At 39.5% G+C, this 24,051-nt stretch overlaps 1 protein-coding gene across 2 annotated transcripts; it reads left to right on the plus strand.

Annotated features, from left to right (window-relative positions):
* Positions 1–458: 458 nt before the first annotated feature.
* On the plus strand, positions 459–23,472 carry LOC107826856 (uncharacterized). Of its 2 annotated transcripts, XR_001657370.2 has the most exons (3): positions 459–6,413; positions 7,876–8,046; positions 8,116–10,138. XR_001657370.2 is itself a non-coding variant. In XM_075240964.1 (2 exons), exon 2 carries the CDS (start codon positions 13,501–13,503, stop codon positions 14,149–14,151), a length of 651 nt encoding a protein of 216 aa, XP_075097065.1. In that variant the 5' UTR covers positions 459–6,413; positions 7,876–13,500; the 3' UTR covers positions 14,152–23,472. The 2 variants fall into 2 exon arrangements, 1 of the variants encoding a protein (XP_075097065.1); XM_075240964.1 differs by having other exon boundaries at positions 7,876–23,472.
* The last annotated feature ends 579 nt before the right edge of the window (positions 23,473–24,051 follow it).

Below are 24,051 nucleotides of genomic sequence, written 5' to 3' on the forward strand. Positions count from 1 at the left end.
AAACAAAAATCACGTGCTCACAGTGTTCAAATGAGAAAATTCAAAGTTTGTGTATCGGCTTTCAAAAGCCCTACAAAAAATAGTATTTTAATCTCTAAAAATACCAAAAAATAGTTTTGTTTTAACGGTCAGTCTTTATTTTAATAATTATTTTTACTTAAGTAGGACTAATTAATATTTTTGATAATATTGCTATATGGATAGACTTTTAGTTAAATTAGGCTAATTTTAAACATAGCTAGTCATAAAGGCCCAAGTTTAGAGCTCAATTCTTGTCCCAATACCCAATACCCATTAAGCCAAACCTAGGGACCCTTCTAGACTCTTCTTTGGAACAAAAAAATAAATAAAAAGACCCCAAGGACTTAACACAAAAAGACCTAGGGACTAATTAGCAAAAATACAAGAAATAACATAGACCTAGGCCTATATTAGGTAATGCCTAATACACTAAAAAGGGCAGATGAGAGAATCAGCGCAACTTTTTGAAAAAGAGACCCTCCCGTTCGTCTTCTTCTTCTTCACAAATCAACAACTAGAGCCCCCGGGTCATGTCTTCATCTTCTTCAACCCTTACATACCCTAATCCCCCTTGTTTTTCGTCTCCACCCCAAAATCAGTCAAATCAGCCATTAAAATTAACCCCAAACAGTCACCAAAAATCGGTAAATGGTTGTTTCCTTCAGCTGAATTTAAAAAGGAATTCGAAAAGGTCGAGTCCAAAGTCTATTGTGTCGTCGGGGTTCGAGTTTCTACCCGTAGATGTTTCGGACGTGTTGAAGTCTCATTACTGTTGAAGTTGTCGAATCTGCTGGGTTATCTGGTTCAGAGCTGTGGATTTGTGCTCTAGTTGCTATTGCTGTTGATCTTCCTTATAAATAGAACTCGGAGTTGTTTGTGGTTGTTTCTCCTTCAATTAGTAGCTGAACACCCATTTGAAGTTATTTTCGGCCTTTATTTGGCTATTTTAAAGTCTTACTACTGCTGTCCAGAAATTTTCATATATAAAAAGTTGTTTTGGAGCCGTGGAATTGCCGCTCGTTGTCCGTTGATTTGCGTTGTCATTACACAGTTTCTCGTTGTTGTTCTATTGCTATGGAGCTTCATTTGTTTTTAATTCCATACTTTATTTGATTAATTTCTGCCGGAAAAAGGAAATGACTGGAGTTGTGTACTGCATTTGGAGCTGTGTAGTCAAATGTATTTGCTGAAGAACCCGAAATCACTGCGTGAGATTTGCTGGTTCTCATCGAAATTTTTGGAGTCAAATATAGAGTAGTGGCTGACTATTTCTACTGCTATCAAGGAGATATTCGCTGGAACAGGTACATTTCCCCCTCTCTGTTACTTATTTACTTATTCATTTTCTGTATTTATGATGAATTGGGGTCCATTTCTCTTTCCTTTCCTAATTTGGTACTATTGTATTCCTTAGTTTAATTAATTTACCTGATGTACTTATTGGTGCTTGGTTCGTTTATTATGTGATAGAATTTGATGAATGTCCAGTTATAAGCCATTTGTTTGTTTCAGCCATAAAGTGTGTTTGTTGGATTATGGAAAAATGGGGTAAATTAAAGAAGTCAGCATTTTATTGTCACTCAATTTCCTTTTATTTGTGTTGTAATTATCCTACTGTTTCGATTGTTCTGTAGTTCATTTAGTTGAAATGCTTTTTCTTTAATAATTTGAGGTGTGCCATTTCATTAAATAACTCATGGCCCTCATTTAGTTAATTTTAACTCTTTAGAAATCGAGGTGCGCCATTAATTGAATTTTCCATGGCCCTCGCAAATCTTGTCATTAACTTGAAAGTGCGTAGTTGCTTTGGGCGCGCTATTTAAATTAATTTCCTTAAACTCGGGTGTGCATTTCATGTGACCCAACTCCAGTTCTCAACAACGTTAAATAGAATGTGTCATGGACCGCAGGTGCATTCCATGTGGCGTGGTTCAAGGCGTGTTTTAAATAACGTTGAATCTTCCTAAAATTAATTAAAAGCGGCTAATAAGTTAAAAATGTACCATAGGCTAAAACATGTATTAAAATCAGATAATAGGCCAATTGTGATAGTTTAAGCGACCGCGCTAGAATACGAAATCTAGGGGTGCCTAATACCTTCCCTCGGGTTAACAGAATTCCTTATTCAAAATTTCTGGTTCACATACTTCAAAAGGAAAGTCGAAATTTCCTCGATTTGGGATTTAAAATAAACTGGTGACTTGGGACACTAATAAATATTCCAAGTGGCAACTCTGAGAAATTAAATAAAATAATCTCATTTTGAATAATGTCACTTAAAGTGAAAAAACTCCTTTATATACCACATTTTGAGTCTACTTTAAGCCTTCATGCCGACCCTTCTGTCCAACTATCCAAAAACTTTCAAATAAAGACCTCCTGATATGCCTTCAAAAATGCCAAGAGGAGCATGCAATGAGCAACGGTTGTCACGCGACATAGAACACTATCAAGATGCTCACACAAGAAAAGTGAAAAAAAAAGAAAACGAAAAAATGAATGAGAGAGTCTTACTAGTGAAAACCTTTACGGGCATTGTAAGACAATGGTAAGAAGAGATAAATAAATGAGAGAGACTTGTTAGTGAAAATCCCTCGGGGCACCACTACTCAAAAGCGAGTCGTGAAGCTGATGCAAAGAATTGACATAAACAAGGCCGACTTTAAAGGTCATAAGAATGTTAAAAAGGAATATTGGATTAGTTTGATAGATCAGGCCGTTGAGTCTAAAATGCATGTCATGATCATTAAGGCTAGTTATTGAAAAAAAAAGAACTCCTCCTTCTGTCCTTCCGACATGGGCATTTCTTGTTGATACTTATTTCTTTGCATCATTGTATCATTTACTCTGAGTCGGTCCTTGTCAAAACAAGCAAGAAAAGACTTCAAAATCTGCTACCAGCTTTTCAGTTGCACAAAGTAAATTTGGCCAGCACACTCAGTTGTTACTTTCAACATGACTTGAGGTTTCATGCAAAGTCTTCCCCAGAAGACTCTTGTCAGCCTACTTAGTGCAAGCAAAGATAAATGGTGAGTCTCTCTGACAGACAAATTGCTCAAAAGCAGGAAGTCATTCAAGATATCGGAAAAGGTCACCTAAACAAAGATCTCCAATTGGGATAAGGCTGTTGGAGCTGCAAATATAAATGGTACTGGTGTGAAACAATCAAAGTTGGTGTAGAACAAAAGTCTTTTGAGACCGACTGAAGTTGATTGAGCAGAAGCCAAGCCGCCCAAGATTCAAGGCCACAAACCGACCACCATTTTCAAAACTGACAAATTTTTCTTTGTATGAAACGGGAACAAAGCGGTGCAAGGAAAGTGATTCAAAAAGAAAAAAAATGGAAAAAAAACAAAAACAACAAAAAAAAAAGAGAAGAAAAAGGAAAATCGAGAAGAGCCGACAAAAGGAAGTTTCTCAAATGTTTGCCTTTATTTGACTTACTATTGTGCATAAATTCTTGCCATTGATCTTCACATTTTTCCTCCTAGGATAAAAAGTCCTAGTCTGATGGATTTTCCTCCCAATCTAAATCTTAGTCTGATGAATCTTTCTCCTAAGATAGAAAACCTAGTCTGATGAATTTTCTCTTAGGATCAAAATCTTAGTTTGATGAATCTTTCTCCTAAGATAGAGAACCTAGTCTGATGAACTTTCTCCTAGGAAAGAAATCTTAGTCTGATGAATCTTTCTCCTAAGATACCAAAAAAATAAAGAAAAAAAGAGATAAAAAAAGACCTAGTCTGATGAATTTTCTCCTAGGATAAACGTCTTAGTTTGATGAATCTTTCTCCTAAGATAGAAAACCTAGTCTGACGAATTTTCTCCTAGGATAATTTGAAAAAAAGGAAATCTGGATTTGAAAAAAAAGGGTCAATTTTTAGTTTTCTTAAGATTATCAATGTTTAGTTTTCCTGAAATCAGGGGGCCCCGCCTGGAGAATAGGGTTAGTCTTTACTTTAGTCAAGCTTAGTTTATAGTTTTCATAGTCTATTCTTTAGTTTACTCTCATCATTGCATCAATAGTACACGTGGTTTACAATTTTGTAACAACTCACAAATCTTCCTAGTCCAAACTAGGGCAGAAAAAATTTCTTTTGTTTTGTCTGTTTTATTGTAATCAGGCGCCCACCTGGAGAACAAGGGAAGACAACTCAAGTTTTAAGGGAAAGCAGTTTCGAAGGAAGACAGTTCAAGTTTCAAGGGAAAATGGTTCAAGGTGCAAGGGAAAACAGTGTCAAGTAACAAGAGAAGACGGTTCAAGTTCAGCAATCAGGCGCCCACCTGGAAAAAAGGGGAATTCAATTTAGAATGCAATTCAGGTCAGCAACAAAAGAAGCTCGTATCAAGAATGTGAGTCAGCATTCCAAGATGATCAACAGAAGTTAGTCACAATCCAGAATAAAAACAACAACAACAACAACAACAACAACAACAACAAAAAGAAAGACAAGAAGTGAATCCAAATGCAGAAGTTAATGAAAGATGTGAGCTGCTCAAGACAAGGCTGAGGTCACAAGCTCTGCATGTCCCGTCTTGGTTTGAAAAGTTGAAGAAGATTGAACCAATACCTACGGCTGACAAGCATCAAAATTCAGATTAGGGTCCGCATGAAGAACCAACCAATACTCAAAATCAAGCTTCAGAAGACTCATAGATATGAATCTTGTAACTCGTAACTGATAGGCTTAGTTGGTCTTTTTCATTTTTTATTTTGATGTAATAACGGGACCGCAGACCGGAACCTCAGCGAAACGGCACCTCGACTGGCTCTCAACCTCGGCACACTCCATCATCTCACTCACTTCTGAACTACACGTGGCCTGATTCCTTTATAGCCAAGGATATGTAGGCAATTCAGATACCAGGGCTCGGTCACATTCCCCTTTTCTCTTAGCTTTAGTCTCTCCAAATAAGGGTCAGGTCAAAAAACCTGTCTAGTCGTTCTTTGTCTGAAAACTCTTCGCGTTTCCAGTCAAAGAGGGGCAACTATAGACATGTGATTTTTGACCCTCCCCAAGATTTTTTATATTTTAGTATGTAAATATTTAATTTAGGCCTAATAGCGTTATTTTAACTCTCTCACTTTATTTTATTACAAGAAAATGAAAATTACAAAAAAATAGTTTCATTAATGTTTTGTAGTCTTTTTTAATCTCTAAAAATACCAAAAAATAGATTTTGTTTTAACGATTAGTCTTTATTTTAATAATTATTTTTACTTAAGAAGGCTTAATTAATATTTTTGATAATATTGCTATATGGATAGACTTTTAGTTAATTAAGCTAATTTTAAACATAGCTAGTCATAAATGCCCAAGTTTCTAGCCCATTCCTTAAGCTTAATATCCAATACCCATTAAGTTAATCCTAGGAACCTTTCTAGACTCTTCTTTGGAACAGAAAATAAATAAAAAGGCCCTAAGGACTTAACATAAAAAGACCTAGGGACTAATTGTCAAAATACACAAAAAAACACATTAAACCTAGACCTATATTAGGTAACGCCTAATACACTAAAAAGGGGAGATGAGAGAATCAACGCAGCTTTTTGAAAAAGAGACCCTCCCGTTCGTCTTCTTCTTCACAAATCAACAACCAGAGAGACCCCCCAGTCACGTCTTTATCTTCTTCAACCCTTACACACCCTAATCCCCCTTGTTTCTTTGTCTCCACCTCAAAACCAGTCAAAGCAGCCATTAAAATTAACCCCAAACAGTCACAAAAAATCGGTAAATGGTTGTTTCCTTCAGCTGAATTTAAAAAGGAATTCGAAAAGGTCGAGTCCAAAGTATATTGTGTCATCGGGGTTCGAGTTTCTGCCCGTCGATGTTTCGGACTTGTTGAAGTCTCATTACTGTTGAAGTTGTCGAATCTGCTAGGTTATCTGGTTCAGAGCTATGGATTTGTGCTCTAGTTGCTATTGTTGTTGATCTTCCTTACAAATAGAAGTCGGAGCTGTTTGCGGTTGTTTCTCCTGCAATTAGTAGCTGAACACCCATTTGAAGTTATTTTCGGCCTTTATTTGACTATTTTAAAGTCTTACTACTGCTGTCCAGAAATTTTCATATATAAAAAGCTGTTTTGGAGCCGTGGAATTGCCGCTCGTTGTCCGTTGATTTGCGTTGTCATTACACAGTTTCTCGTTGCTGTTCTATTGCTATGGAGCTTCATTTGTTTTTAATTTCATACTTTATTTGATTAATTTCTGCCGGAAAAAGGAAATGACTGGAGTTGTGTACTGCATTTGGAGCTGTGTAGTCAAATGCATTTGCTGAAGAACCCGAAATCACTGCGTGAGATCCGCTGGTTCTCATCGGAATTTTGGGAGTCAAATGTAAAGTAGTGGCTGACTATTTCTACTTCTATCAAGGAGATATTCGCTGGAACAGGTACATTTCCCCCCTCTCTGTTACTTATTTACTTATTCATTTGCTGTATTTATAGTGAATTGGGGTCCATTTCTCTTTCCTTTCCTAATTTGGTATTACTGTATTCCTTAGTTTAATTAACTCCCCTGATGTACTTATTGGTGCTTGGTTCATTTATAACGTGATAGCATTTGATGAATGTCCAGTTATAAGCCATTTGTTTGTTTCTGCCTTAAAGTGTGTTTGTTGGATTGTGGAAAAATGGGGTAAATTAAAGAAGTCAGCATTTTATTGTCACTCAATTTTCTTTTATTTGTGTTGTAATTATCCTACTGTTTCGATTGTTCGGAGTATGCCTAGGCTGTTAATATTAATGAGCATTTGTATTTTGCTTTAGGCATGCAATATGATCATCGCAATTACGGATACGGTTCTCGTGACGTAGTTGTGGTACCTAATTAGTTTTAAACATGAATAGCTGTAGTTCATTTAGTTGAAATGCTTTTCCTTTAATAATTTGAGGTGTGCCATTTTCATTAAATGACCCATGGCCCACATTTAGTTAATTTTAACTCTTTAGAAATCGAGGTGCGCCATTAGTTGAATTTTTCATGGCCCTCGCAAATCTTGTCATTAACTTGAAAGTGCGTAGTTGCTTTGGGCGCGCTATTTAAATTAATTTCCTTAAACTCGTGTGTGCATTTCATGTGACCCAACTCCAGCTCTCAACAACGTTAAGTAGAATGTATCGTGGACCGCGGGTGCATTTCATGTGGCGTGGTTCAAGGCGTATTTTAAATAACGTTGAATCTTCCTAAAATTAATTAAAAGCGGCTAATAAGTTAAAAATGTACCATAGGCTAAAACATGTATTAAAATCAGATAATAGGCCAATTGTGATAGTTTAAGCGACCGTGCTAGAACACGGAATCCGGGGGTGCTTAACACCTTCCCTCGGGTTAACAAAATTCCTTATTCAGAATTTCTGGTTCCCATACTTCAAAAGGAAAGTCGAAATTTCCTCGATTTGGGATTTAAAATAAACCAGTGACTTGGGACACCAATAAATATTCCAAGTGGCGACTCTGAGAAATTAAATAAAATAATCCCATTTCGAATAATGTCACTTAAAGTGAAAAAACTCCTTTATATACCTCTCGGGGTGTAAAAGGAGGCGTGATATGAAGCGCCGTCATTTTGTCATAAATAAAGTGGGTGACGCCGTTCTTGTCTAAATAGCTGAATGTCCCAATGGGACACCGGAAGGCTGTTTTTGCAAAAATAGCCGCTGACTATGTTTTTGTCAAATATTTGGCCACCTAGCGAACACAACCCTAAAAACTTCCATTTCAAAGAGCTTAAGGGCCGTATTTGCAAAAGTAGCCATGATTTCTTGATTTTTGCAAAAAATAACCCTTTTTGTCAGTTTTTCAAATGAGATTCACTTTGAGTGTAAACCAATCACCCTAATCTAAATGTGCAGAATGAGCACGAGTTAAAATTTGCCAATGAAGGTCATGACCAAGATTCCGTTGGAACTACACATATGGTAAGAATATTTAGGTGGGCAAGGACGAGATACAGTCAACCATTACTTGGGGGGCTCACCGGTTTACTAAAGACCAGGACCATGGGAGATATAATCAAAGCACTAGTAAGATTCTGGGATCCAGCTCACAATGTTCTGCATTTTTCGGACTTTGAACTTACATCCACTTTGTAGGAGATAGCGGGATATGCCGGGAGTATCGAGGGTCAAAGACACAAGTACTTGGTCGCTTCAAGGGTCGTTACCCCTCACAAGTTTCTGGATTTGTTGAAAATAAGCATGGGGGTCCAGTATGCAGATTTGGCAGCGGGGTTTTCCACTCTAAGCTTCATATACCAGCGGTACGGACATGTAGGACGGTTTGAAAATCTGGAAAGCAGAATCTGCAGTAAAGGGAATCGATCAAAATGGGAAGAGCATAGATGTTTCGCCTTTATGGTAGCAATTCTGGGTCTTCTAGTGTTTCCCAAGAAGGACGAGAATATTGATTTGCGGGTAGCCGGAGTTGTCAACACTTTGATTACTAACGCTAAAAGCACCCTCGCACCTATGATAGTGTCTGAAATATTTCGAGCCCTCACAGCCTACAAAGATGGAGTAGATTATTTTGAAGGGTGCAATCTGTTGCTACAAATATAGATGATTGAGCATTTATGTCATCGCCCTCAGTACATGAACTATGGGTCGACAAGGAAAAATTGCATAGAGGAGTTTTATACAAGGGTCAACAGGTTCAAGATGCCGGAAGGGGTCGCAGATTGGATATCCTACCTCCGTTCCATATATGCTGATAAAATAGAGTGGACGTTGGGTTGGCTTCCTGTTGATGAAATTATATACATGCCTGCCACCAGTCCCCACTTCCTCCTGATGGGTCTCAGAAGTATCCATCCTTATGCCCCGTACCGGGTTTTGAGACAGCTGGGAAGATGCCAAATAATTCCAAAGGATGAAGACCTTAGCACTCATGCAGTCAAGATCCATTTTGATGGCCAATTTCATGAAGTGGCGGTTCGCCAGATCTGGAGTGAATGCCAGTACATGACAACAAACACCCGAGTGCTTGATCTATCCAAGGGTGAAGTCTCGTCTGGTTAACTTGCTTGGTATAAAAGAAGTGTTGAGTTTGGAAGACCAGCCAAAAAACCCCATCTTCAAGAATTTGTCGAAGCTTCACAAGAATAATGGGACTGGTTGGCCAAAGAAAATGAGTATAGGGCCACCATAAGCAAGCTGGAAAAGCAAGTCAAAGATCTTCAATTTGAGAATGGTTTGCAAGCCGCTGCGGATGAGGGTGAAAAGAAAAGGCTAGCCAAAGAAAATGATGCCCTCCGAGCCCAAATCTAAGAGATAAAGATAGCCACTGAGAACCCCGCCAGGAGTGAGAAAGATAAGAAACTTATAGACAACCTTAGGCAGAAGGTAGGTGACTACGGATTTGACTTGGGAAAGACTGAAGCTGAACTAGCACAGGCTCGAGCAAAGTTAGCTAAGAATGCAGATGGGCGGGCGAATTTTGTTCGACAGCTGAAGAAAAAGTACGACAAAGGAATCATGGGTCTGAAGAAAAGGGTCAATGTCCTTGAGAACGAAATGACCAAGTAGGCAAGAGATTTCAAAGCAGAAAGAGAACATTGCTATGCCCTGATGCCGCAGCTAGAGAAAGACCTGCAGCAGCTTCAAGAGCAAAATCAGACAACCGAACAAGTTTTGGGGGCCAGATCTCAGCATATCAGATAGTTGCTACAAGAGAAGGGTATTATCAGGGAGAGGGTTAGGAGGATTGCGGACTACATTGTGATAAAGTGCAACGAATGCGAGGACATGACCAGGTCCATGTTCTTCGCTTCAGTTATGATTTTTGTCTGGCAGATCATGGATGACCTATTTCGCCTCTAAGAAGATATGGCGCATAGGCCCGCGGCGAGACCGATTGATGTCCCGCGGGACCCTGGAGCAGCAGTTGAGGCACTCATGTATTTCTGATTTTATTGTTCGAGTCTGTATTTTCAGTTTCTTTTGGAGTTCGTTAGTCCACTTTCGAGTCTGTATTTCATTTTTTCTTTTGGAGTCTGTTAGTCCACCTTTCGAGTCTGCTAGTTTTTATGTTTAATTCTGTAGGAGAAGTCGTCATAATCAGGATGTTTTTGTTTTATTTTATGAAAATTTGAAAACCCAAAAAATGTATCTTCTTTTATTTTGCATTTATCTCCTAAACTACGTAATGATCTGATTCATGCAGTGCCATGATACGTAGGCAATCCCCATAGGATTCGATCATAACCATAAAATGAAAAAGAAAAAAAAAGAAGGAAAAAGAAGAGAGAAAGAAAATCGAGTGGAAAGAAATAATGGCAAAACAAGAGAGAAAAAACTAGTGCAACATAAAAAGGAGGCAGCAAAAACACGTGGAAAAAGGGCAATAGTGATTTAAAAGGGTTTGGAGTGAAAAGAGAAAAGAGAGAGAAGAGAAAGCACAAAATGCAAAGAGTTAGTTAAAAGCCCGGATGAAGCATGCAGCCGTTCAAATATATGATAGAAACTTTAACTATCTAGGTGCATTGCATCCCAAATGTGCGGTTGCCTATCTGTTAAATCTTTAAAACTAACAAGTTCGTTGTTGTCATTGAGTATAGGAAGGTGGTTAGTTTGTTTGGCATTGTGGCAACCCATCCGTACAACACCAGGTCTAAAAATAAGTTGATCATGGCTGGACAAGAATTGGACGCAAGTATTATTGATCCACCGAGAGAGATGGAAGAGTCTGAGGTTGGTTTGAAAGAGGAGTTACATAAGTTGAAACACCAGATGGCAGAGATGTCCAGGCATGGATTAAAGGGCATCCCCAACTATCATACCCCGCCAACCCTGATTTCATCCCACCGCTAGTTCAGTCCCAAGAACCTCCCACTACAGATTTATCCCCACATCATGCACCAAACTTCACCCCTTACCACCACTATCATGGCACCACTTCCCAAACCATACAAGCTCCACCAGCCAAAATAACCCCATACCCCCCTCCACCAGTTACCCCTGTTTTTGTAGCACCTCTACCAGCTACACTCCATCGATCTTCCAGTGAGTCATTATTCCAGAGCTAAAATAATCAGTACTATCCCCCATAGCCTACTTTCAAGGCCCCAGACCATTACTCATACACTCCTAGTTTCGACCTCCCTGTTGAGACTGAGAAACCACCTAAAACCCAGAATAGGAGGAGATGTTTAAGAAGGTGAGAAGCTTGGAACAATCGCTCAGAAACATGCAAGGGTTGGGAGGTCAAGTAAGTGTAGCCTACAAAGATCTATGTTTTTTCCCTGATGTACAGCTACCTGGTGAGTTCAAAATGCCCAAATTTGATTTGTATGACGGGCACGGAGACCCCGTGGCCCACCTAAGGGGATTCTGCAGTAAAATGAGAGGAGCTGGTAGAAATGATGAGTTGTTAATGGCATACTTTAGCTAGAGTCTAAGTTGTGCGGCATTGGAGTGGTACACTCGCCAGGATCACAGCAGATGGTATACCTAGGATGATTTGTCCCAAGCATTCGCTCGTCATTTTCAATACAATATCAAGATTGTTCCAGATCGTTTGTCTTTGACTAAGATTGAGAAGAAGCCTAGTGAAAGTTTCAAGGAACACAATTTTCGCTGGAGAGAACAGGCAGCAAGGGTTAACCCTCCAATGGAGGAAAACAAAATGGTGGAATACTTTCTTCAGGCCTTGGAGCCTACTTACTTTGGTCATCTAATCTCAGCCATAGGTAAGTCTTTCAATGAAGTAGTAAAAATGGGAGGGATGGTAGAGGAAGGGCTCAAGTCAAGCAAGATCATGAGCTACTCTGCCATTAAAGCAACTATGCAGGCAATCCAGAATGGCACCGGAGGCGTGCTTGGGAAAAAGAAGAAAGAGGATGTCGCTATGGTCGTTTCAGGATCATGGCACGGACCAGGGGATTCTCCTACCCACTACACCCAACCTCGACCCCAGTTTCAAGCCTATACCCCAACTCCATATAGTCCACCCCAACACTACTTCCCACCACTAGAGCCTCAATACTCAGTCAGGCCACCCCAATATCATGTCCATCATGCACAGTCATATGCTCAACCCCCTCCTCACCCACAATGGTGTGCACCAGCTCTACGAAACCCTTACCCACCACCACAAACATACCAAAACCCTACTGGTCCAAATTTTCGAGCCAAGCCAGAATTCAGGAATGAAAGGTTGCAGCGGAAGAAAACTTTCACCCCACTTGGGGAATCTTATACCAGCCTATTTCAAAGGTTGAGACAGCTGGATGTCCTGAGGCCAATTGAGTCAAAACTGCCAAACCCCTTCCAAAGAGCCTAGATTATTCTCTTAGATATGCGTGCTGTTATGATACTCTGGGGCACGACACAGAAAAGTGTTGGCACTTGAAGAACGCCATCCAAGAACTCATTGATACGAACTAGATTATCGTCCAGAGCCCAGAAGCACCCAACATCAATCAGAACCCATTGTCGGCCCATGCTGAAACACACATGATTGAGATAGTGCACAAAGATGGGAAGCCCAAGAAGCCCTCACAATTTGTCATGATGATCAAGTTTAGTGAAAGTAAGTTGGTCAAAGACCCGGTTGTCACAAAAGCAACATCTTTGATAGCTGAAGGATCGGTGGACAAGTTGAGCATGCCAAATGATAAGCCAGTTATGGTAGTTAAGAGGTCCCCAAGTGATGTTGCAACAAAGCATGAAAGCCAAAGGTGATCGTACCGGGGGTCGCAAGTAAACCAGTCATAATTGTGGAAGGTGCTCGCACGGACCCTATCATTATCAAACCTGTGACCCAGCTGCCGGTAGTTGACACTAAGACTGTCCTATAGAACTATGAGTGAGTGATAGTGACCTATAAGGGGAAGGAAGAGAAAGAGGAAGTTAACAAGGCCCAGGGATTAACTCGTTCGAGGAGATGCTTTGCCCTGGAAGAGTTAAGGAAAGCTAAAACACTCAGAGACAATCCAATTCTAGTGAAAAAACCGGTCACTGAAGAAGAAGCGGATGAGTTTTTGAGAAAAATGAAGGTACAAGATTACTCCATCATAGAACAACTGAGAAAGACTCCTGCTTAGATTTCCCTATTATCATTGTTGATTCATTCAGATGAGCATCGTCGGGCCCTGATGAAGATTCTGAACGAAGCTCATGTCCCCAACAAAATCACAGTGAACTATCTGGAGAAGATTGCCAATAAGATATTTGAGTCTAACCGGATCACATTCTCTGATGATGATTTGCCTCTGGAGGGTACGGAACACAATCGAGCCCTCTATCTCACAATGAAATGCGAAGAGTCTATGGTCACAAGGGTGTTAGTGGACAATGGTTCCAGTGCAAACATCTGCCCTCTCTCTACTCTGAAAAAGTTAAAAGTTGATGATGAGAGGATTCGCAAGAACAACATATGCGTTCGAGGTTTTGACGGAGGGAGAAAAGACTCTATCGGCAACTTCATGCTCGAGTTGACAATAGGGCCAGTTGAATTCACTATGGAGTTCTAGGTACTGGATGTGGCTGTTTCTTACAATTTGCTATTGGGTAGGCCTTGGATACATGTTGCCAAGGCGGTTCCCGTCTTCTTTACACCAGAAGGTGAAGTTCAAATGGGATAGACAAGAAATTGCCGTGCATGGCTATGAGAATTTATGTGCTTTCAATGATACCTCCATCCCGTTTATTGAGGCTAAAGAGGATAAGGGGCCGTGGGTCTATCAAGTGTCTGAGACGATGTCAGTTGAAAAGGTTCTGGAAGGGGAATACATCTCGGGTCCAAAGTTAGCGTCTGCAATCATCATGGTAGCAATCGAGATGTTGAAAAATGGTTTTATGCCGGGCAAGGGTCTGGGTACATCTCTGCAAGGTATCGTGCAGCCAGTATCCTTGCATGAAAATCTGGGCACATTTGGTCTGGGGTTCAAGCCTACAAGGGATGATGTGAAGAAGGCTCGAAAGCTGAAAAAGAAGGCATGGTCACTCCCTAAGCCACTCCCACGTCTCTCCAGGTCTTTCATCAAGGCAAGGGCCGTGAAGCGTCCAGTGACAACAATGCCAAAGCCTGTGGTTGATTTTGATGAGGAATTTGTTAAAAGGTTCCAGAGTCTATTTGATGAGGTGAACATGGTAGAAACTGGGGAAGGTTCCAGCAAAATGGATGTGTAGTTTGTTGGGCCAAAAGTGAAGATTAACAATTGGGATGCCACTCCTCTCCTTACCCGAAAGGAGTTTTGGTAGTTTGCTTTATTTTCCTTTCAATTTATCTAGATTATTCTAGGATTGTAATTCAAATTTTTATTTTCTGTCTATTTTGATGTACAAACCTTTCTATCCTTTATTTTAATGAAATGCAATTTTCCTTTTCCATTACTCATAATAGTGTCATTTTCTCTTCTTTCTTTGTACAATTCTTTTTATGCTGGTTTCAATAACATGACATGCATGAGGAATCTTCAGTCAAGTCTTAAAAGCCAATCTAATTCTAAAATAATAATCCAAGAAATAGAGTGTGATGATGATAGAATATGATGAAGAGGAAGCACTTGAGGAAATTAGTAAAGAGCTAAGTCACTTTGAAGAGAAACCCAAGCCTAATTTGAATGAAACTGAAGCAATCAATTTAGGAGATCCAGATAATATCAGGAAAACCAATATAAGTGTACACTTGGAACCACAAATCAGGGAGGAAATATTCAAAGAACTGTTTGAATATAAAGACATTTTTGCATGGTCATATGACGACATGCCGGGTCTAAGTACTGACTTGGTGGTTCACAAATTGCCCACTGACTCGGCATTCCCTCCCATCAAGCAAAAGTTAAGAAAGTTAAAAACTGATATGAGTATGAAGATCAAAGAGGAAATCACAAAGCATTTGAATGCAAAGGTCATTCAAGTCACGCGATACCCCACTTGGTTAGCTAATGTTGTGCATGTGCCAAAGAAGGACGACAAGACCAGGGTGTGCGTTGATTATCGTGATATCAACAAAGCAAGTCCAAAGGATAATTTTCCATTGCCAAATATCCACATTTTGATTGACAACTGTGCCAAACATGAGATCGGTCCTTTTGTGGATTGCTATGCGGGATACCACCAGAGTTTGATGGATGGGGAGGATGCAGAAAAGACAATATTCATCACACCGTGGGGAACTTATTGTTATCGGGTAATGCCATTTGGTTTGAAAAACACTGGGGCAACTTATATGAGGGAAATGACTACTATGTTCAATGACATGATACACAAGGAGATTGAGGTTTATGTGGATGATGTGATCATAAAGTCAAAGCAATAGGCCGACCATGTCAAAGATTTGAGGAAGTTTTTCCAAAGGCTCCGTAGGTATAATCTTAAGCTCAACCTTGCCAAGTGTGCATTTGGTGTTCCATCTGGAAAACTGTTGGGATTCATAGTTAGTCGTCGAGGCATTGAGTTGGATTCGTCAAAGATCAAAGCTATCCAAGAATTGCCACCTCCAAGGAACAAGACTGAGGTGATGAGCTTGCTCGGGCAATTGAACTACATCAGAAGGTTTATTGCTCAACTGACGACAACTTGTGAGCCCATCTTTAAGTTGCTGAAGAAGGATGCTACAGTCAAATGGACTGATGAGTGCCAGGAGGCATTTGATAAGATCAAAGGGTACTTGTCAAACCCACCTGTGTTGGTCTCGCCGGTACCCAGGAGGCCTTTAATTCTTTATTTGACAGTCCTAGACAATTTGTTCGGTTGCATACTAGGTCAACATGACATCACCGGCAGAAAAGAGCAAGCCATCTATTATCTCAGCAAAAAGTTCACATCATATGAGATTAAGTATACTCCCCTTGAAAGGACATGTTGCGCCCTGACTTAGGTGGCACAAAAGTTGAAGCATTATCTGTCGTCCTACACTACTTACCTCATTTCTCGTCTGGACCATCTAAAGCATATTTTTTAGAAGACTATGACCACAGGAAGACTTGCAAAGTGGAAGATTTTGCTCATAGAGTTTGACATTATCTATGTGACTCGGACCGCGATGAAAGCCCAAGCATTGGCCGGTCATTTGGCCAAGAATTCAGTGGATGAAGAGTATGAACCGTTAAGAACATATTTTCCGGATGAAGAGGTAATGCATATTGACGAGGTGGATCAGGTTGAAAAACCAGGTTGGAAACTTTTCTTTGATGGAGTCGCTAACATGAAAGGTGTCGGAATAGGGGTCGTGCTTATTTCTGAAACAGGATATCACTACCCTGTTATGGCCCAGCTTCGTTTCTATTGTACCAACAATATGGCTGAGTACGAGGCATGCATTTTGGAATTGAGGTTGGCTGTAGATATGAGAGTTCATGAAGTCTTGGTCTTGGGAGACTCGGATCTTTTGTATACCAGATTCAAGGAGAATGGGAGACTCGGGATTTAAAGCTCATACTGTATCGACAATGTTTGCATGATCTTTGTCAATGGTTTCGATCAATAGAATTCAGGTACATTCCAAGGATCCATAATGAGGTTGCCGATGCTTTGGCTACCTTGGCGTCAATGTTGCACCATGCGAACAAAGCTTATGTCGACCCTCTACATATTCAAGTTCGTGATCAGCAAGCCTACTATAATGTGGTTGAGGAAGAACTTGATGGTGAACCGGGGTTCCATGATATCAGGGAGTACATCAGGATAGGGGTATATCCGATACAAGCCACATGTGATCAAAAGAGAACAATTCGACATTTGGCTAGTCTATTTTTCTTGAGCAAGGGAATTTGTACAAAAGAACTCCAAATCTTGGGCTGTTGAGGTGCATAGATGCTAAGCAAGCCACGACTATCATGACCAAAGTACATTCCGGAGTTTGCGGGCCACATATGAGTGGGTATGTTCTGGCAAAGAAAATTTTTCGAGCAGGGTATTACTGGCTCACCATGGAATGAGATTGCATCAGCTTTGTGCGCAAGTGTCATCAATGCTAGGTACACGGAGACTTGATCCATTCTCCGCCATCTGAGTTGTATACAATGTCCGTTTTGGCCCTTTGTTGCTTGGGGCATGGATATCATTGGACCAATTGAGCCAGCGGCATCAAATGGGCATAGGTTCATTCTGGTGGCAATCGATTATTTCACTGAGTGGGTTGAAGCTAAGACTTTCAAATCTGTGACCAAGAAGGCAGTGGTCGATTTTGTTCATTCAAATATCATTTGTTAGTTTGGAATCCCAAAGGTAATCATTATAGATAATGGTGCTAATCTTAACAGACATTTGATGAAAGAAGTATGCCAACAATTCAAGATTATGCATCGGAAGTCCACTCCGTATCGCCCCAAGGCAAATGGAGCTGTCGAGGTGGCCAACAAGAACATAAAAAAGATACTTCATAAAATGGTACAAGGTTCCAGTTAATGGCATGAGAAGTTGCCTTTTGCTTTGCTAGGTTATCGCACTACTGTTCGCACTTTAGTAGGTGCGACTCCTTATTTGTTGGTATATGGTACTGAAGCAGTGTTACCCGCAGAAGTTGAAATTCCATCTCTTCGGATTGTTACTGAAGCCGAAATTGATGATGATGAGTGGGTCAAAACCCGTTTGGAGCAATTAAGTCTGATTGACGAGAAAAGACTGGCAACAGTGTGTCATGGCCAGTTGTATCAAAAGAGAATGGCAAGAGCATACAACAAAAAAGTGCGTCCCCAAAAATTTGAAGTGGGTCAGCAAGTATTGAAACGCATCCTTTCATATCAAGCTGAAGCAAAAGGCAAGTTCGCCCCAAATTGGCAGGGGTCGTTCATCGTAACGAGAGTGTTGTCCAATGGTGCTTTGTATTTAACAAATATAGAAGGCAAATGTGTAGATATGGATTTATAATTAACCCTTTGAGCGTTATTTATTTTCTTTCATACCCCTCTTTTGGAATCAGTAGCAAAGTTCATAAATACGGACACCAAAAGGTAAATAAACAAGAAAAGAGGAAAAAGAAGAGAAAAAGATAAAGAAAAAATGGAAAAGAACAAAAAAAAGAAAAGAAAAGAAAAAAAGAGAGAAAGAAAAAGAAAAGAAAAAAAGAGAGAAAGAAAAAGAAAAGAGAAAAGTAACAAAAACAAAGCAATTCATATGACATGAACTACGTTCGACCTGATTCCTTTTAAGGATACGTAGGCAGCCTCACGGTTCGGTCCCATCAAAATAAAAATTCAAAAGCCCCCAGGCAAAGAAACTGGGGTAGAAGTTGTGGTTATGTAAAAGATCTGATTCCAAAAGTTGTAATTGTGAACCCACTCAAGTTGTTTTGAGCCTTTATCCTTTCTTTCTGACCCCATCCAAAAGCCCACATTACGGTCTAAAGAAAGACCTTCCGACCAATATTTGAGAGTTCCAAGTCGAGCGATATAGAGGTATGATTCGCATCAGGGGCAACACTCCGTGGTGCACAAGGGAAAATGAATAAATGAGAGAGTCCTATTGGTGAAAACCTTTACGGGCACCCTAGGGCGACGGAAAGAATAGAGAAATCAAAATGAGAGAGTCTTATTGGTAAAAACCTTCACGGGCACCGTAAGGCGACAATGAGTTGAGAGATGAACAAATGAGAGAGGTTTGTTGGTGAAAACCCTTCAGGGCACCGCAAGCCAAATAAGGTCAATGACTTGGCGAAGAGATTGAGTTATGGAGATCCCGAGGCATAAAGTGTGACAACTGAAAGGTGATTTGCTAAACGGGCTGGGCTGAATAATCCGAAATGCATGTCATGATCAGTGGCGCCAGCTGCCTCACTCAGATACGTCTCCTTCCTTTTCTCCCTCAAACAGTCATCCTGTTTCAAGTCTTTTTCTTTATTTCTAACTCTCGAAGTCATTGAATTTCATTTCTTTTGGGTTTATTTATCTAAGGCTTTTCCCATATCAGCCTTGTTTAAGCAAGAAAGAAAGGATTTCAAAGCTTATTACCAACTTTCAAATTGCACAAAGCAATGTGTGGCCAAAACATACCAGAAATAGCGCGATGCAAAAATGGAAAATAAAGTGTTAGTGAAAGTTCAAGGGATCGAGTGGTTTGTGAATTTTGTGGGAAATACAGGGGAAGGACAGAAATGTAAAACAGCCGGTGAGTGCAGGTCACACGGGTCATTCAAGGTCCCATGGGTGAGATTTAGCTAGAAAGTCAAACAATTCTTGGCCAGTTCAAAGCAGTTAGTTAGAACGAAGCACGACAGTGGAAAGGCCACCTTCAGCAAGAATGCCGTAGACTAACCACCACGTTTTTCAAACTGATAAAGTTTTCTTTGATTGAAACAGGGGCAGGAAATTTCATTTGTTCCGGAGGAACCCCCCGTGAGGAAAGCATGTACCGGACAGGTTCGACCGTAAATCTTCAGGAACCACCTGGATAATGAGATTTAATTTAAAGTTCTCAGGACCCTCCTGGACAATGGGGCTTGGTTAAATTTCAAGACATTCATGGGTAACAAGATCTAGCATAAGCTCTACCTCGGGGAAATATAAGTTGGCCTTAAAGTTCACTCTTAAGATAAGATTCAATTTGAACAGGACCCTCCTGGATAATGGGATTTAGTTTAAATTCTTAGAGATTTTGGGTAACATGATTCGATTAACATTCACAGATGTGCCTAGATACCAAACTGGGACAGAAAAAGTTTCTTTGTTTGTCTGTTTTGTTGTAATCAGGCGCCCACCTGGAGAACAAGGGAATACAATTCAGGTTGTCAGCAATCAAGCACCCACCTAGAGAACAAGGGAATATAGTTCAAGTTTTAGCAATCAGGCATCCACCTGGATAAGAGAATAAAATTCAAGTTTTGCAATCAGGCGCCTGCCTGGAGAACAAAGGAATACAGTTCAAGTTTTGGCAATCAGGCGTCCACCTGAAGAACAAGGGAATACAGTTCAAGTTTTAGCAATCAGGTGCCCACCTGGAGAACAAGGGAATACAGTTCAAGTTTTTGCAATCAAGCACCCGCTTGGAGAGCAAGAGAATACAATTCAAGTTTTGGCAATCAGGCGCCATCTTGGAGAATAAGGGAATACAATTCAGGTTTTGGTAATCAGGCGCCCACCTGGAGAACAAGGGAATACAATTCAAGTTTTGGTAATCAGGCTCCCACTTGGAGAACGAGGGAATACAATTCAAGTTTTAGCAATCAGGCGCCCACCTGGAGAACAAGGGAATACAGTTCAAATTTTGGTAATCAGACGCCCGCCTGGAGAACAAGGGAATACAGTTCAAGTTTTGGCAATCAGGCACCCACTTGGAGAACAAGGGAATACAGTTCAAGTTTTGGTAATCAGGCGCCCACCTGGAGAACAAGGGAATACAGTTTAAGTTTTGGCAATCAGGAGCCCACCTGGAGAACAAGGGAATACAATTCAAGTTTTGCATCAGGCGCCCACCTGGAGAACAAGGGAATACAGTTCGAGTTTTGGCAATCAAGCGCCCATCTGGAGAACAAGGGAAGTCATTCCTGAATTCAATTTAAGTTAGAAGTAGCAGATGTTCGTGACAAGAATGCGAGTCAACAGTCTGAAATGATCAACAGAAGTTAGTCACAATCCATCATATAAAAAAAATTAAAAAAAAAAAGAAGAAGAGAAAAACAAGGGGTGAATCCAAATGCAGAAGTAGATGAAAGATGTGAGCTACTCAAGACATGGCTGAGGTCACAAGCACTACATGTCCGGTCTTGATCCGAAAAGCTGAAGAAGAATGAGCTAGCACATGCAGCTAACAAGCGCCAAGGTTCAAATCTAAAGTCTACATGAAGAACCATTCAAGACTCAAGATCAAGCTTCAGAAGATTTATAGATAAGAATCTTGTAACTCATAGTTGACAGACCTAGTTAGTCTTTTTCATTTTTGAGGTAATAACAGGACCGCGGACCGAAACCTCGACGGAACGGTATCTCACTCGATTCTCCAACTCATTCTCCCAAAACATCCAGAACTACACTGACCTGATTTCCTTATAGCCAAGTATATGTAGGCAGCCTCAGAAGCAAGGTTCGGTCAAACTTTTCAAAATGCTTCCCATGGAGTATCCAAAACGGGCAAAAATCGCTCATATTTGCTCACTTTATCTTTGTCCGAAAACCCTTCGTGTTCCTGAGCAAAGAGGGGCAGCTGTGAGCACGTGATTTTTACCCGAATAATAATATTCCTACAAAAGTCACAAATGGACTTTTCTTTTGAGTGTTTATGAATTTATAGTAATTATTTGGTAATTGTTTGTATTTAGTTACATTTTAGGGCATATTTAAAATTTAAAATAAATCATTGGAAATACCTTAAAAATGTCAAATTTTATACATTGCATTTTTTTAGGTTGATACTTGCATTTTAGATTTAAGTTGTTAATTCGTTGCATTATTAAATAAAAATTCAAAATATTGGTTATTATTACATTTTATCTTTAAGTAATTTCCTTTCATTAGCTTTAAGTTAATTAGTTATTCTTATATTAAAAATAAACAATTAATGTAATTCTACAAATTAGACTTTATTTGAGAATTTTTAATTAAATTTAGTAAGGCTAAAGATCAAGAAGAAGAGAAAGAAAGGGAGCCCAATTTTTGAGCCCACCCTACTTGGCCCAAATTTCGGACAGCCTTTAGCCCAAGACCCCTCTCATAATTCCACATTGGGCCAGCCCTTACCTGCCCTCGCCCCAGCCAAAACCCGCCCCAATCCCTTTTCAAATCTCAACCCTTGATCCAATTAGATCCAACGGTCCCTATTCCTCTCCACTACCATATAAAATCCTAACTATAACCTTTCCCAACCATAAACCTAGAGACTCAAACGGCGTCGGTACTATTCATTGTCTTCTTCACCCAAAATCATTCCCAAACTCGCCAAAATTCAGGCGAATGAACTGAAACTCACATCACGTGCTCCACCACTTCTCTCCTCTTGCCACATGGTGTAACGGCCTCTGACAATAAGAAGATTCCTTCCAGATTTTTGTGCGTTTTTAGCCTCTCGATCGATTTGCTGGATGAATAGGGGTCGTGGATAGATGAAAATCAATCCTTGCCCTCCATTTGTCCCCAAAATCGTTCACAAAAAGGGATTGAAAAGGAATTTCGAATTTAGTTTTAGGGAGAAGGTTCAAGAAATCTAAGGGTCTATATAAGGTAAGGTTTCTTTTCTTGGTGGGGGGGTCTGAGATTTTTGAGAGATTTTTTGCAGAAAGGCTAGGGTTTAAAGAAACAATCTTCTTCATCTTCGTACCTGAGATGAATGAGACTTTTTATCCACAAGAATGAAATGGAGAAGTGTCAAATATACTTGAGCTTAGAGTAGTGTGTGATAGATTTTTAGTTTAAGGTTCTTGTTGCATTTCGATATATGTTGCTTGATCTAGGCAAGTTGCTGAACAATAATTTCACTGAAGTGTTAGTTCTGAGTTGTTTTGAGTATGCTCTAATCTAGTTGGCTGAAGTTGTACAATTGATTGAGGTTTGGATTACTGTACAGGCTATTGAGTTTTTACGTCCATTAACATTCTTCCTGTTTCACTTAAATGGTGAGCTATAGCGTCGAGCTCAATATTTCTGATTTTCGCTGAGGATTTTGTAGTATTGTCATCATTCAGATGATCTTGCTCACTAAATTTGTTTGTAATATAGAATGTTAAGCTAGTTTGGGTATTCATTTTAGGACTGTTAATCGTGCTCAACCAACATGTTAGAGATTGGAACGTTACTGCTCTTGCTGGTTTTTTTAGTATGGGAATGGGACTAATGGTTTCTTTAGTATACTGATGATGAAGGATTGCTTATAGGTGTTCGTAACACGCAGTGGAAGACAATAACAATCCTAGGCAGATCTTTTTATGTTTAAAATTTATTTACAAGTCAATAGATCAGATCTAAGACGTACCTGGTGAAGAGAGTCTTGTTTCAAAATTTCTTCGATAGTGCGAAGACTCTATGCGTATCCACACCGAGACTGATCCTTGCTATCAACTCTTTGATCAATGAAACCCGCGAACAAATTGAACAAAATATTGTGTTGAAATTTTTCAGAAAAATCTCAACTCAATGTTAGAAGAACAAGAAACACTTTTCTTGCAATTGTATTTTCTCTCTTGGCTTTGTATTGCACTCTCACTTTCACAAAGTGGATTTTCTTCTCAAGAATGAGTGATCCAGCAAATTTTCTCCATCACCCTTTATATAGCATCACCTACAAACCCTTTTCCTATTTGGTTGAGGTAATGATTTACTTAGAGTAAAAGTTTATTTCAAAAATAAACTTCATGGAATATTTTATATGGAAATTCGTAATTCCATCTAATTGGCATCATGACTGCCGATTTCAAATCCAATTCCAATTGGAATTGAAGTATCATTTAATGCATTATATTAAAAAGGAATATCAATCCCATTCTTAATGAGATTGAAGCGAGCTCACAACGTTCTTTGGCAATCCAATCCTAAATTGGTTTTTACAAGTAAGTCTTCATCATTAATATATTATATACATCCCATATAAATAAATAAATAGTAACTATATATATCACATATATATTTTGACCAAGAGATAATTTAATTTTCTATTCCAAATAAAAAAATTCAACTTGTTCACAATATTAATTATATCTTCTGTGCTAGCAAAAAGTATAATTAATATTTCATTTGGACTAATTAACTAAATTTATTTGACTAATTAAATTCTTTAATTTAATTAACAAATAATAAAGTAATTAGTCCTTTAGCAAAGATCGGAACACTCGTTAGTGTGCAACCACATAGGTTCAATACTAAACCGGTAGTAAATTGACCACATCAATATACTAATCAAGCGTGGCGTCTAGCAACACTCCTTAACAACCGGATAGCATGAAGTATACAATTTACTCTCAAGAATCAGTAGAAGAATAATGTAGTAATTCCTTCTGTCCTTATAGCTCTGGATCACCCTAGGATATGGTTCAACTGTCAAATCCTAATAGGCGACCAACTATGTGTTCATGTCAAATATAATCGACCATTGAATGACCTAAGAAACTTTTTTCTTCTTTTCATTCAATTGCCCTGGCCAAGGTCTTAATTTGGTCGTTTAGAA

Source organism: Nicotiana tabacum, chromosome 20, assembly GCF_000715075.1.
Source record: "Nicotiana tabacum cultivar K326 chromosome 20, ASM71507v2, whole genome shotgun sequence".
NCBI lineage: Eukaryota > Viridiplantae > Streptophyta > Magnoliopsida > Solanales > Solanaceae > Nicotiana > Nicotiana tabacum.

Bases quoted from the DNA above. Each gene is read 5' to 3' on its own strand.
- LOC107826856 (XM_075240964.1), top strand. From the start codon at position 13,501: ATGTGGCTGTTTCTTACAATTTGCTATTGGGTAGGCCTTGGATACATG.